The 12,939-nt window shown below is 46.1% G+C and overlaps 1 protein-coding gene across 1 annotated transcript in view; it reads right to left on the reverse strand.

Annotated features, from left to right (window-relative positions):
* Positions 1-12,939, reverse strand: part of LOC103582895 (chromosome unknown open reading frame, human C3orf20) — an 87,394-nt gene that overhangs the window by 9,818 nt on the left and 64,637 nt on the right. The window contains exons 12-14 of the mRNA XM_008564366.1: positions 6,155-6,458; positions 4,436-4,543; positions 2,840-2,982 (exon numbers count right to left, since the gene is read on the reverse strand). Of these exons, the coding sequence (XP_008562588.1) occupies positions 2,840-2,982; positions 4,436-4,543; positions 6,155-6,458 (555 nt within the window). The remainder of the gene's footprint in view (positions 1-2,839; positions 2,983-4,435; positions 4,544-6,154; positions 6,459-12,939) is intronic.

The following is a 12,939-nucleotide window of genomic DNA, read 5'->3' on the forward strand; positions in this document are numbered from 1 at the left end:
TATGTAGTTCAGAGCAATATTGGTATTGTCACAGTGCAGAATAAGCCACCTCTAAAACCTGGAGAGGACTCAGGGTCAGAACACTGGGTCTCTCAAAACTTCATCAATGTGGCATGTAGAGGGTTAAAATCTTGACTCTCATTTTATTTTTAGAATAGGGTTTTTAGGTAATGCATGTAGGAGGCAACAGTCTCAGGCCAGGGGGGGAAAGCCCACAGGTAGTGTGTCAATAGCTCGTCTCATCAACTCTAATCACCACTTAGGTATGGGATTGTACACTTTAATGATTTTAAAGCTAACGAGTGGTTGTCATACCAATCCTGTTAAGAAATTTTAAGAACTGCTGAAAGGAAAACTGTGAAAAAGTGTTTGCTAAGGGCAAGCTGTCTATTGGTGGAAACTTTAGAGACAATTATACTTAGATTTAATCATAAGAATGTAACTTTTGCTTAAATCATTTGAGGAGAGGCTATATTTTAGATAATGATTGCAGCTTGACCAACTTAGCTTTTCATAAATTGAACTCTGGAATGTCAAGTTGTTAATCTTACTGATGTTACTATTTTCCATTGTTTAAGCTCTACTTAGCCATAGATAACTTTTGTCACACTGCTCATGCCTTTGTGTCCTTTTGAAATGATTGAATCAACTGATTTTTCTTGCAAAACTTCCTTGTCTTTATAATAAAAAACAGAAGCTAACTGAATCGGGGCTGTACTCTTTTCTCCTTCTAACAGAGGAGTTGCTGAGGTGCAGTCCCTTCGGGCTTCTCATTGCACTCATGTTGCTTTGAGTAATCCTTTCTTTCATCTCCGTTACACAGTGAGAAGTGTAACAGGCTGCCCTTTCCTATTAAAGTGACCTCCTTTTGAGGACAGCTGGAGTCAACGGGAGCTGCATCTCTTTGTAGCTACATTTGTGGCATCCCCCACACTATGGTCTGAATGTTTGTGTTCCCCCCGCCCCCAAACTCAGATATTGAAATCCTAACTCCCAAGGCAATGGTATTAGGAGGTGGGGTCTTTAGGAGGTGATTAGGTCATGAGAGTAGAGCCCTCCTGAACGGGATTAGTGTCCTTATAAAAGAGATCCAGCAGAGCTGCCCTGCCCTCCCACCATGTGAGGATGCTCCGAGAAGGCACCACCTATGAGGAAATGGGCCTTCACTAAATACTGAGTCAGCCGGTGCCGTGATCTTGGGCTTCCCAGCCTCCAGAACTGTGAGAGAGAAATGTTGTTTATAAGCCACCCATCTGCGGTGTTTCTGTAATAGCGGCATGAACAGACCCCCACACCCCCCACCCTCGACCAGGCAGTGGCCAGCCTTCTTGTGAGTGCTTCTGAGAACACCTTTGCTTATGGTCTTCGGCAACCCCCAGCAGCCTCAGCACATCTTCAATCTGGGCCATCCTGATGTGTCTGTCCCCTCTCCCACCCCAACCCCCGTTCTGTCTTTGGAGTATTTCTTCCTTAACCTTGGGCCACCCCAGTGCCTCTGTCTTTCTTGCTCCCTGGCATTGTTGATGAACCGATCTTCAAGGACCTCTAAACTCTCACCCTCTTTGAGTTGCATGTGCTGGGGTCTTGGTGACTTTTTCCTCTGCACCTTTCAGCATCTTCCCTTCCTAATGTCCACAGTCTCCTCCTGATCCTACCTTCTCTACCAAGTGCTCCAAGATCCTGGGGTCACTCAGTGTGACTTCCACAGTTCTTCCAGTGGGGGATTTTCCTCAAACCTCATCAGGGTCAGCAGACACTCTGACAAGGACCAAACTCAGCTCACTTGGGTGAGATTGGCACCAGAACTCGTAGAAAACTGAGGGGTCTGTGTGAGAGTTGGGGGTGCTGTGGGGGTGCAGCCACAGGCACCCCAGGTCTGCATATTGGTAACACTTTTTACAGATTTGATCATTTGCTTTACAGTTTACAAAGCCCTTTAGCAAACACTTTCCTAAGATCCTCACAACAACCCTGCAAGGTGGGCATTGTTATCCTCATTTTAAGGATAAGGAAACAGGATTAGGGAGGCAAACTGATTAGCCCACAGTCTCCCAGCTAGTAAAGAGCAGAGCAGTGACCCCAGCCCTTGCCCTGGGACCCCTGGCCTGGTACGTTTCTCACTGCATTGCACTCTCAGGCACTCTAGAATCTGCTCATCTTCCCGAGTGCAGCTTCAGGCACTTCACAGAGCCCAGCCTTCTTCCTGGACTAGGCTGTATGCGTCTTGAGCCAAGAGACCCACATTTGACCATCTCAGGCGAGCTGGGCCCAGGAGGTGCTCAATAGGTTGACATCACCTGGTTGAAAGCCTGGGCTCACAGCCTTGAGGCAGACTCAAGCCAGCCTTCCTTTTCCAGGGCCTGAGGTCTAGGGGGCCCTACTGGCAAACAGCAGAAGCAGGACTGTGATTGCACACAGGGTCTGTGGTGTGTGTGTGTGGGGGGGTATAGTGGGACAGAAGTTGTGGTGTAGCTGTGGCTCCGGCCCCCAAACCCATGTCTTCATTATTTCCCCAACAGAAACCAGCAGCATGCAAACAATCCCAGGTCCTTCTTTCTCCAAGAGGGCCCTTTTTCCAAACTTGTGTCCCAAAGAAACCAACAATATGGCCTCATTTGCCCCTTGTTGCCGGCTCTTACCCCTCCCCACCCACCTGTTGTCCTGCTCTTTTACCACATGTGCTCAGAGGGAGGCCCTGCCCCATCTCCAGCCACTTCCACTTCACCCCTTTCACCCCATCTGCCCGCCCCCCGGACTTCCCTCCCAACAGCCCAAATCTCCCCTCTCCCCTCCACCCCTTCCCCACGCCTGCCCCCAGCCTGCTTGTTTCCTGTTTTACCTGAATTTGTAGTTGTCTGGCAGGAAGTAGCCCATCTTGTAATCCTGTTGAGCCCGGAAGATCTGCTTCAGCAGATTCTGCTTACTGAAGCCATATCCATTCAAAACACAGCCCCCAAAAAGGAGCTTCCCCCCAGCAAACATCTGGTGACAGGAAGGAAACAGAGTAGGAGAGTCCGTCAGTCCCTCAGCACACAGCACTGACTGATAAGACAGGCGAGCTCTGAATCTCAGGACAGTGCCACGGCCCTCAGAGCCTGTGCTGGAATGCAGGCTTTGGTGGCTGGGAAGGGGTGGGGCCCCCCTGTGTGGGGGCCCCCCCTGAGTCATCTACTGAGGTCCCACTGCCCCACCCAGGCCCCCTCAGTCAGAGGGCAGCCCCACCAAGAGCCTGTGCTGGAATGCAGGCTTTGGTGGCTGGGAAGGGGTGGGGCCCCCCTGTGTGGGGCCCCCCCTGAGTCATCTACTGAGGTCCCACTGCCCCACCCAGGCCCCCTCAGTCAGAGGGCAGCCCCACCATCCTAGCCTTTGCCCCGGGCAGGCCAACCGGCTCCAATGCCACTTCACACACAAGCCCTCCAGACCCTAGGGGCCAGAAGGGCATCTTCTCTGCTCAGACACCCTCACCCCCACACCCCCGCCAGCTGTCTGACCTGCTCTGCTCTGTGTGCACTGTTCAGGTCATCCCGGGGCATGGCAGCCCCTCGGGGAGAGGCGCTCTTGTACCCCCACCCTCTACAGGTCAGTCTCCAATTAGTAGACCCCTGTTCAAAGACTTCCATAACAGCATTATTAGTTATTGGAAAAAAAGAAAAAAGAAATAACCTAAATGTCCAACAGTAGAAGCACAGATAGAAAAAACTGACAGACCCTTATGCAGTGGTCAAACTATTTAAAGACATGGAGAAATGCTCATGCTATTTTAATTTAAAAAGCAGGACCCAAGGGCCGGCCGGGTGGCGCACTGGAGAGTGCGCTGCTTGGGAGTGCAGTGGCACTCCCGCTGAGGGTTCGGATCCCATGTGGAGACCGGTTCCCGCTCACTGGCTGAGCGCGGTGCGGGCGCGACACCGAGGGTTGCGATCCCGTTGCCGGTCAGTAAAAAAGACAAAAAAAAGGAAAAAAAAAAAAAAAGCAGGACCCAAAAGAATATATGTAGAAAAAGACTGCAAAGGCCAGACACCAACATGTGAGCGTGGTGTGGAGGTCGCAGGTGCTTAGTACGTATCTGCTGGATAAACAAACGAGACTCTCTGGCTTTGTGATGAGGCCATTGCTTTCTAAATTATTATTTTCTAAGTTTTCTATTGTGAACATGTGTAAGTTTTTACAACGCACTGTTTTTAGTATAAAAAAGATTAAAAGCACAGGGTGAAGAGAATGTGATTCTCTGGGTTAAGTGTCACCTGTCCCTTCAGTTTCCTGGAATGGGAGACCCATGGGGCCAGCTCTGTGTGCTGGGTGACTCTGGGTCAGTCCTGCTCTCTGGGCTCAGCCTGAGTGGGGAGAGGATCCCATGGGCCCTCCCTCCTCAGAGGCTGCTGAGACTGCAGTGGCAGGCAGCCGGGTGGCAAGTCTCCACCAGGACCCAGCTTACCAGAACCATTCCCCGCACCACAGAGTACTTCTTCACCATCAGGGGCGGTTTCTTCTGCAGGGGGCCATCCAGGTCGTAGCACAACAGGCGGTAGGGGTCGTGCCGGCACTGCCAGGACAGAAATGTGAGAGCTGGTTGCTGCATTCTTAACTGGGCCAGGCTCCCTGTCCCCAAAGGATGTCCCCTGGATCTGTGTAGGGCCCTCTATAGGGGAAGGCTGTTACTGAGATGACTGCCCCCACATGTGACATCCACTGGCCTGGCCCTCGGGGTCCGATGAGCATGACTTCTCCCTTGCCTTGGGAGAGGCCCTGCAGATTTGAAGATGGGAACCGTGTTCCTGGATGTAGCTATTTCCAGGTTTATGAGTCTACTTTCCGCAGCATAAAGGATTCCTTCGCTCCCCGACCCCACCTCCGCTGGCTGCCCCTCTGCCAGTCAGTCCTTCTCCTAGTCAGTCCTGTGCAAGGACCTGAACTGAACCCACACTTCAAGGTAGGGTCTGGCCAACCCAGAGTGGAGCTGGTCTCTCTCCCCTCCTCCGTGGATGTCATGGACCCATTAATACAGCTAACATGCTGTCTTTCGGCTTTACCTGCCTTCTATTTCCAGGTGTGTCCAGCCGTCCTGCTGAGTCACACTGATCTTTCAGTCAGTGAAAATGTGAAACCCAGAACCACACCTGGTGTTCTAGCTACCAGGGAAAGGAGATGTCAGGGAACACTTCTGCCTTAACCAAAGACGCCCTAATGGTGGAACTCAAGTCACTGTGAAATCTGACATAACCCTCAAAGTCTTCCTCAAATCCTGCTGCTCACTCCCTCATGGACTTTGGCCACCTTGGACCAGGCCCTGTCCCAATTCATGCTGCTCAAGGCTGGGCTGGGCCACCATGCATTTCTATCACTTAGGGACAGTTACTGTATTAGTGAACAATTGATACCCCAAGATAAGCTCTAAATTCCCACATTGGCAGGAATTATGTCTGTCCTTACACAGATGGGCACAGAGCAGGTACTTAATAAATGTTCACTGAATTTAACTAAATTGGAAGTTGACTCCAAAAAACCAATGTGACTTTGATGCTACGGATCCTTAAAACGGCTCATGAGCTGTCCACCTTTGCATAGGCTACTGTCTCTGCCAGGGACACTCATCCATCTGCCAAGACCCCGCTCACCCTGGGAGGCCCTCCCTGACCCACAGGAAGTGGCAAACACACGTTCCCTGCACACCCAGAGCTGTCCTGTCATGGCTCTCACTGGGGCCCGCTGTAGATGCTGCCACACCGGAAGCCCCTGTAGGGCCTGGCTTGTATCTGAGTCTGCGACGGGTGCCCAGGGCCCTGCACAGGACCAGCACACAGTGGGTACTTGACAAGTATCAGCAAATGTTTACCGAGCCCCGAAGATCTGGTGGTGACCATTGTCTACACTCTAAATAGTCACAACAATAAATAGCCACAAACTGTGGTAAATGCCTGGAAGAAAAGGAGGTGACATTCATCCTGGGACAGGAGGATGAGCGGGAAAGAGAAGAGAGGGCAAAAGGTCGCAGACAGTAGGGAGAGTACACGCAAATGCCCCAGGAGAGAAGGAGCTGAAAGGGGGGCCCTCTGCCAGATGCTCAGCCAATCCTAGTACCGTGGGGGTCTCGCCCCCACCTCCCTCCCCCTACACACCACACCCCCCCGGGCCTCCTCACTAGGCCGGGACCAACCTGGATGCAGGGCGAGGCCCGGCCCTGCTGCCGGCGATTGTAGAGCGTGTCCAGCAGCCACTGGAGCTGTGCGGTGCCGGCGCGGTTCTGGCCCGAGACGACGCCGAACACCAGCACCTGGCTGGGGTCTCGAGGGGCGGACAGGAAGCGCTCCAGCTCCACGTCGGACACCAGGGGCGCCTTCACCGTGCACCTGCAGCCGGCCCGGATGTCCTCCCTGCGCATGAGCCGCCGCAGCACCAGCGGGCAGTCGGAGGGCGCCGCCGCCCACCTGGTGGGGCTACGCCCCTGGCGGCCCTTCTCTCTGCAAGGAGGATCGCAGCGGGCAGGTGTAGACCCCCGACCCTTAGTGCCCTGCTCCAGGTGCACAAAGGCCCCACCGCAGAGTCCGGGCTACAGGCAGGTCCTAGTCTGGCCTCCACTACCATGTGCAGTACCACCTTGGATGGGTCCCCTAACCTCTCTGGGCCTCTGTTTCCTCAGGTGCAAAATAGGAATAACGAGTTGCTCCTTCATCCATCCATTCAATCAACAAACACATTGGTGGCACCCTTAACTCCTTTCTTGCACACCCCACGTCCCATCCAATCTATCCGCAAGCCTGTCCTCCCTACATTGCAGACAGACCTAGATTCTGACCACTTCTCCTCCCCTCCAACGTGGTCCAAGCTTCCCTCCTTTCCTGCCTGGATGCCAGCCAGCACCTCCCGATGGGCTGTGCTCTCTTCCCACAGCATGTCACTACTCACTTCAAAGCCTTCCGGTGGCTTCCCACCTTTTACAGGATAAAAGCCAAAGTCTCCACAGTGCCCTTCAAGGCTGTGCAGGATCCGGCCCATTTCATCGTCCTTTGCTCTCTCATTCTCCCATTCTTGCCTTGCTCGTTGCACTCCAGCTGCACTGGCCTCCGCTTATCCTTCACCCTCAGGGCCTTCGCCCATGCTGTTCCTTCTGCCTGCTTTGCTCTCCCCCGTAGAGCCACACTACCACACCTCCTTTGAGTCTTTATTCAAATGTCACCTTCTTAGTGATACTCACTTTCTGACCACCTCACTGGATCTCTCCACCCCAATACTCTTTCCCTTCCCTGCTTTATTTATTTTATTTTATTTTTTTCCTTTTTGTCTTTTTTCGTGACCGGCAACAGGATCGCAACCCTCGGTGTCGCTCCCGCACCGCGCTCAACCAGTGAGCGGACCGGTCTCTATATGGGATCCGAACCCTCGGCGGGAGTGCCACCACACTCCCAAGCGCCGCACTCTACCGAGTGCGCCACTGGGCCAGCCCCCTGCTTTATTTTTCTCCAAAGCATTGCTCACTATCTAACAGCATATATCTTATTTATTTTATTATTGTACTTCTCTGTCCCACTAGAATGCAAGTTTCATGAATTCATGAATTTGGACTGTTTTTCTCAGTGCAGTAGTAGCACTTGGCAAACAGTAAAGATTCAATAGAGATTCAATAAATATTCAAACAAATATTTATCGGGCACCTACTATGTGCCAGACACTGTACCGGTTGCTGCAAGGACTGTGAAGGCTATTGTATTCAGATGTGAATAAGCGCCATCTGAATATAAAGTGCTGCTATGATTTTATTTTTCTCATTGCTCATTGCTGCCTTACATCATGTTTAGCATTTTCCAGCATCCACAGCCCTTGGAATAGAGATTGTCTAGGTTAATTTTGTAACAACTCTGTGGAATGGGCAAGGCAGAAACTATTATCACCATCAGAAAATAGAAAGCTGCCACCAGGTGAATGGGTTGCCCAAGTTCTTGCAGTAATTAAGTGCCAAGGGCTAGGATTAGAAACCAAGTCACCCTAAAACAAGAGCAATGTAAGTAATTTACAGCTCATAGTTTTTCAGAGGCTATTTAATACTGCTAAACACTTGCTGAACAACCTTCTTAAGAATATCTCTTGCTCAAGAACCTGCACATCTGGGGCAGGGGGAAGGTTGGAACTATTAATCACAACTTATGCCAGCATAAATTCAAATGATCAAGGGTTTAAATGTGAGAAAATTAAGACATAAAATTTCTAAAAAAAATATGAAAGAATTATTCCATAATTTCAGAGCAAGGAAGGACTTTAATGACTATGACTCAAAAGTCCAGAAGTCATAAGAGAAAAAGATTGATAAATTCAACTACACAATAAGAAAAAACCCTCAAAATTCCTGTGGAGAGAAACCACCACAAGAAAAGAGAAAAGTCAACTGACAAACTGGGAAACATATCTGAAACTCCTCTCACAGACAAGTAGCCAATTTCCCTACTATGTAAAGAATGGTACATGAATTAGAAAAAGCTAACAACTCAATAGAATATGGACAAAGGTAGTGAGCAAACAATTTGCAGAAAAGAATATAAAAATGTTTTTTTAAATTATAAAAAGGGGAGTGAAGCCACCAAAATGGCAGAGTAGAGAACTCCAAAATTATATCCTTCCACTAGAGCAACAATTAAGCTGGCAAAAACGATCAGAATCAACTTTATCAGTGCTCTAGAATCTAACAAAAACTACAACCACCAGAGGAGTGTTTAATTAAGAAAGATGCTCCTACATTTTGGTAGGAGAGCACTGTGGCATTTGGCTTACTCCCCTACCATCCCTCACTCTCCTGCTTGGTGGTATCCATGGAATGGCAGCCCGTGTTCCTGGCACAGCTTTCTGGTACCAGAGGGGGAAACATGGGCCTTGTTCTAAAGAAATTGTGGTTGTGTGGGTTGACCTGTCTGGGGGTTTCTGGAGGAATCAGCTCAGGAGCATGATTTTATTTTACCTGCCTTGGAACTTTCTCAGGGCTGGAGCAGCCTCCTTGGAAGCATTTGTTGAAAGCATTTAAAGGCAAAGATATCAGACACAGCCCCCTGGTGCAAGGGATAACAGACAGGGCACATATAGACAGACCAAAATACCTGGGAAGAAACAGGCTGGGGAAGGAGATACATGGGGGAATGAAGGCTTTGAAAGGCTCCTATGTATACCAGGGAATCTTAGATATTAGGTTTGGAACAATGTTTAGAAAAGGTCTGACAACACCCTAAGCTTTCACCTTTGGCTGACCTTTGGGCTGTCTACAAGTAGGAAATGAAGGCTAATGCAGAGTTGTAAACGACCTGGCTAAAAGCACTGAAGGAGTGCCCCAACACAGAACCAATATGCAAAGAGTGGGAGATATTTTTCTTCTCTTTTTTGGGGGGCTAATCTCTGTCAAATTACTAGCTGACCACTCAGATAACTGAACACAGACTTCAGTGACCACACATTACAAACAATATAGTCTTTACAAAAATAGTCTGGAAAAGACACTAAATAACTACAAACTACAATAAGCAACAACAAGCCCTATGGAAAGATAATTTGATTTTCAGTGTTACTACATTATAATATTCAAAATATTCAGTTTTCAACAAAAACATTATAAGTCATGCAAAGAAATAAGAAAGTATGGCCATTCAAAATAAATAAAATTAATAGAAACTGTCCCTGAAGAAATCCAGATATTTGACTTACTAGACAAAGCCTTTAAATCAATTGTCCTAAATATGCTCAAAGAGCTAAAGGAAACCATGGAAGAACTAAAGGCAACCAGGAGAACAATGTCCACCAAACAGAGAATATCAATTCAAATACAGAAATTATAAAAGTAACCAACCAGAAATTCTAGAGGTGAAAACAATAATTAAAATGAAAAATTCAACAGCAGATCTGAGTAGACAGAAGAAATAATCAGCAAACTGGGAGATAGGATAAGTGAGATCCATTCAGAGGACCAGAAAGAAAACAGAATGAAGAAAAATTAACAAAGCATAAGAAACCTGTGGGATACCATCAAGCATACCAACATACACATAATGGAAATCCCAGAAGGACAGGAGAAAAAGAAACAGAAAAAATATTTGAAGAAATAATTGACTACAGCTCTCTAAATTTGGTTAAAAACACAAATCTGTATATACTAAAGGCTCAACAAACTCAAAGTAGGATAAATTTAAAGAGATCCACCTTGACAGACATTATAATTGTCAAAAGACAAAGACAAAGAGAATCTTTAAAGCAACATGAGAGAAACAACCCATCACATTCAGGGAATCCTCAATAAGATTATCAACCAATTTTTTTTTTTATAAGAAAGTGTAGAGACCAGAAGACAGTGGGATGACATATTTAAAGTGCTACTAGGGGGAAAAAAAAAAATCTCAACCTAGATTTCTATATTGAGCAAAACTGTCCTTCAGAAATGAAGGAGAAATTAAGACATTCCCAAGTAAACAAAAGCTGAGGGAGTTTGTCCCACCAGTAGGTCTGCCCCACAAAAAAATGCTAAAGAGAGTCCAGGTTGAAATGAAAGGATACTAGACAGTAACTTGAAGTTGTATGAAGAAATAAAAGCCCTGGTAAAGGTAACCACATAAATAAATATAAAAACAGTTTTATTGTACTTTCTCTGTTTTTTCCATATAATTTCAAAAGAAAAATGCATAAAACAATCATTGTAAATATATGTTAATAGCACATAATGTATAAAGATGTTATTTGTGACAATAACAACATAAAGCAGGAGGGGGAGAGGAAATGAAGCTGTAAAGGAACAGAGACTTGTATACTATTGAAGCTAAGTTGGGATTAATTCAAACTAGATTATTATACATTTAAGATGTTAATTGAAATCCCCAGGGAGGGGCCAGCCCGGTGGCGCACTGCTACAGTGCGCCGCTTGGGAGTGCGGTGGCGCTCCCGCCGAGGGTTCGGATCCCACATACAGACCGGCCGCTCACTGGCTGAGCGAGGTGCGGGTGCAACACCGAGGGTTGCGATCCCGTTGCCGGTCCCGGTCCGGTATGGGCGCGACACTGAGGGTTGCGATCCGTTGCCGGTCACAAAAAAAGAGACAAAAAGGGAAAAAAAAAAAAAAAGATATGATTTGTTAAAAACCAATAGCAAAAGGACAGAAATCCTTCCTAATCAGTAATTACTTTAAATGTAAATGGATTTAAAGTTTCAACAAAAGGGAGAGATTGGCAGAATGAAACACAAAAAAGCAACAGCAACTCTGTGATCCAACTATGTTCTCCACAAGAGATTCATTTTAGATTAAACATATAGCTAAGTTGAAAATGAAAACTGTTTGGAAACAAACATTTCAAGCAAATGCAAACCAAAAGAAAGCAGGCATGGCTATATTAATATCAGGCAAAAATAGACTTTAAGTAAAAAAATTACAGAAGACAAATAAGACCATTATATATTGAGAAAACAGTTATACCTGTAACTAAGGGTCTCTAAATATATGAAGCAAAAACTGACAGAATTGAAGGGATAAATAGACAATTCTACAGCAATAGTTGGAGACTTTAACACCCCATTTTCAATAATAGACACCATAACTAGCAAAAAGATAAACAAGAAAATGGAAGACCTGAAGAACACTATAAACCAACTAGGCCTAAAATACATATATATATAATATTCAACATAAGTATACATTCTTCCCAAAGGCACATAGAACATTCTCCAGGATGGACTGTATATTAGGCAACAAAACAAGTCTCAATAAATTTAAAAAGACCTAATATATCTTCTTTAAGCACAACGGAATGAAATTAGAAATCATTAACAAGAAAATTTGGAAAATTCACAAATATGTAAAATTAAGCAACACATTCTTAAACAACCAGTGGGTCAAAGAATGAACATCAAAGGAAATTAGAAAACACTTTGAGGCCGGCCCGCCCGGTGGCGCACTGCTACAGTGCGCCGCTTGGGAGCGTGGCAGCACTCCCGCCGAGGGTTCGGATCCCACATACAGACCGGTTCCCGCTCACTGGCTGAGCGAGGGGCGGGCACAGCACTGAGGGTTGCGATCCCGTTGCCGGTCCCCGTCCGGTACGGGCACGACACTGAGGGTTGCGGTCTGTTGCCGGACATGAAAAAAGACAAAAAGGAAAAAAAAAAAAAAGAAAACCCTTTGAGATAGATGAAAACAAAACACAACATACCAAAACTTAGGAGATACATTGAGAGTAGTACTTAAGAGGAAGATTTATAGCTGTAAATGCCTACATCAAAAGAGAAGAAAATCTTAAATCAGTAACATAATCTAACTTGACTTTACACTAGAAAAAGAACAAACTAAACCCAAAGCTGGCAGAGGAAAGGAAATAATAATGATTAAAGTCAAGGTAAATAAAATAGAGAATAGCAAAACAATAGATACAACAACAACAAAACGTTGGTTCTGTAGAGAGAGCAGCAAAATTGAACAATCTTTACTAGACTAAGAAAAAAGGAAACTCAAATTATTAAAACAAAAAATGAAAAGTAGAACATTACTACCAAACTTACAGAAATAAAAAGAACTATAAGAGGATACTGTGGACAACTGTACACCAACAAATAAATGTCCTAAAAGAAATGGACAAATTCCTAGAAATACACAAACTACTAAAATTAACTCAAGAAGAAATACAAAATCTGAATAAACCTCTAACAAGTAAGAAGATTAAACCGGCAATCAAAAAACCTCCCAACAAAGAAAAACCTGGGACTAGATGGTTTTATTTGTGAATTCTACCAAACATTTAAAGAAGAACTAACACCAATCCTTCTCAAACTCATCTAAAAAATAAGAGACAAGGGAAGATTTCCAAACCCATTCTATGAGGCCAGCACTACCATGATACCAAAGCCAGATGAAGACACTACAAGAAAAGAAAAACACAGACAAATATCTCTTACAAACAGAGATGCAAAAATGCTCAACAAACTACTAGC

This window comes from Galeopterus variegatus, unplaced genomic scaffold, assembly GCF_000696425.1.
Source record: "Galeopterus variegatus unplaced genomic scaffold, G_variegatus-3.0.2 Scaffold185, whole genome shotgun sequence".
Classification (NCBI taxonomy): domain Eukaryota; kingdom Metazoa; phylum Chordata; class Mammalia; order Dermoptera; family Cynocephalidae; genus Galeopterus; species Galeopterus variegatus.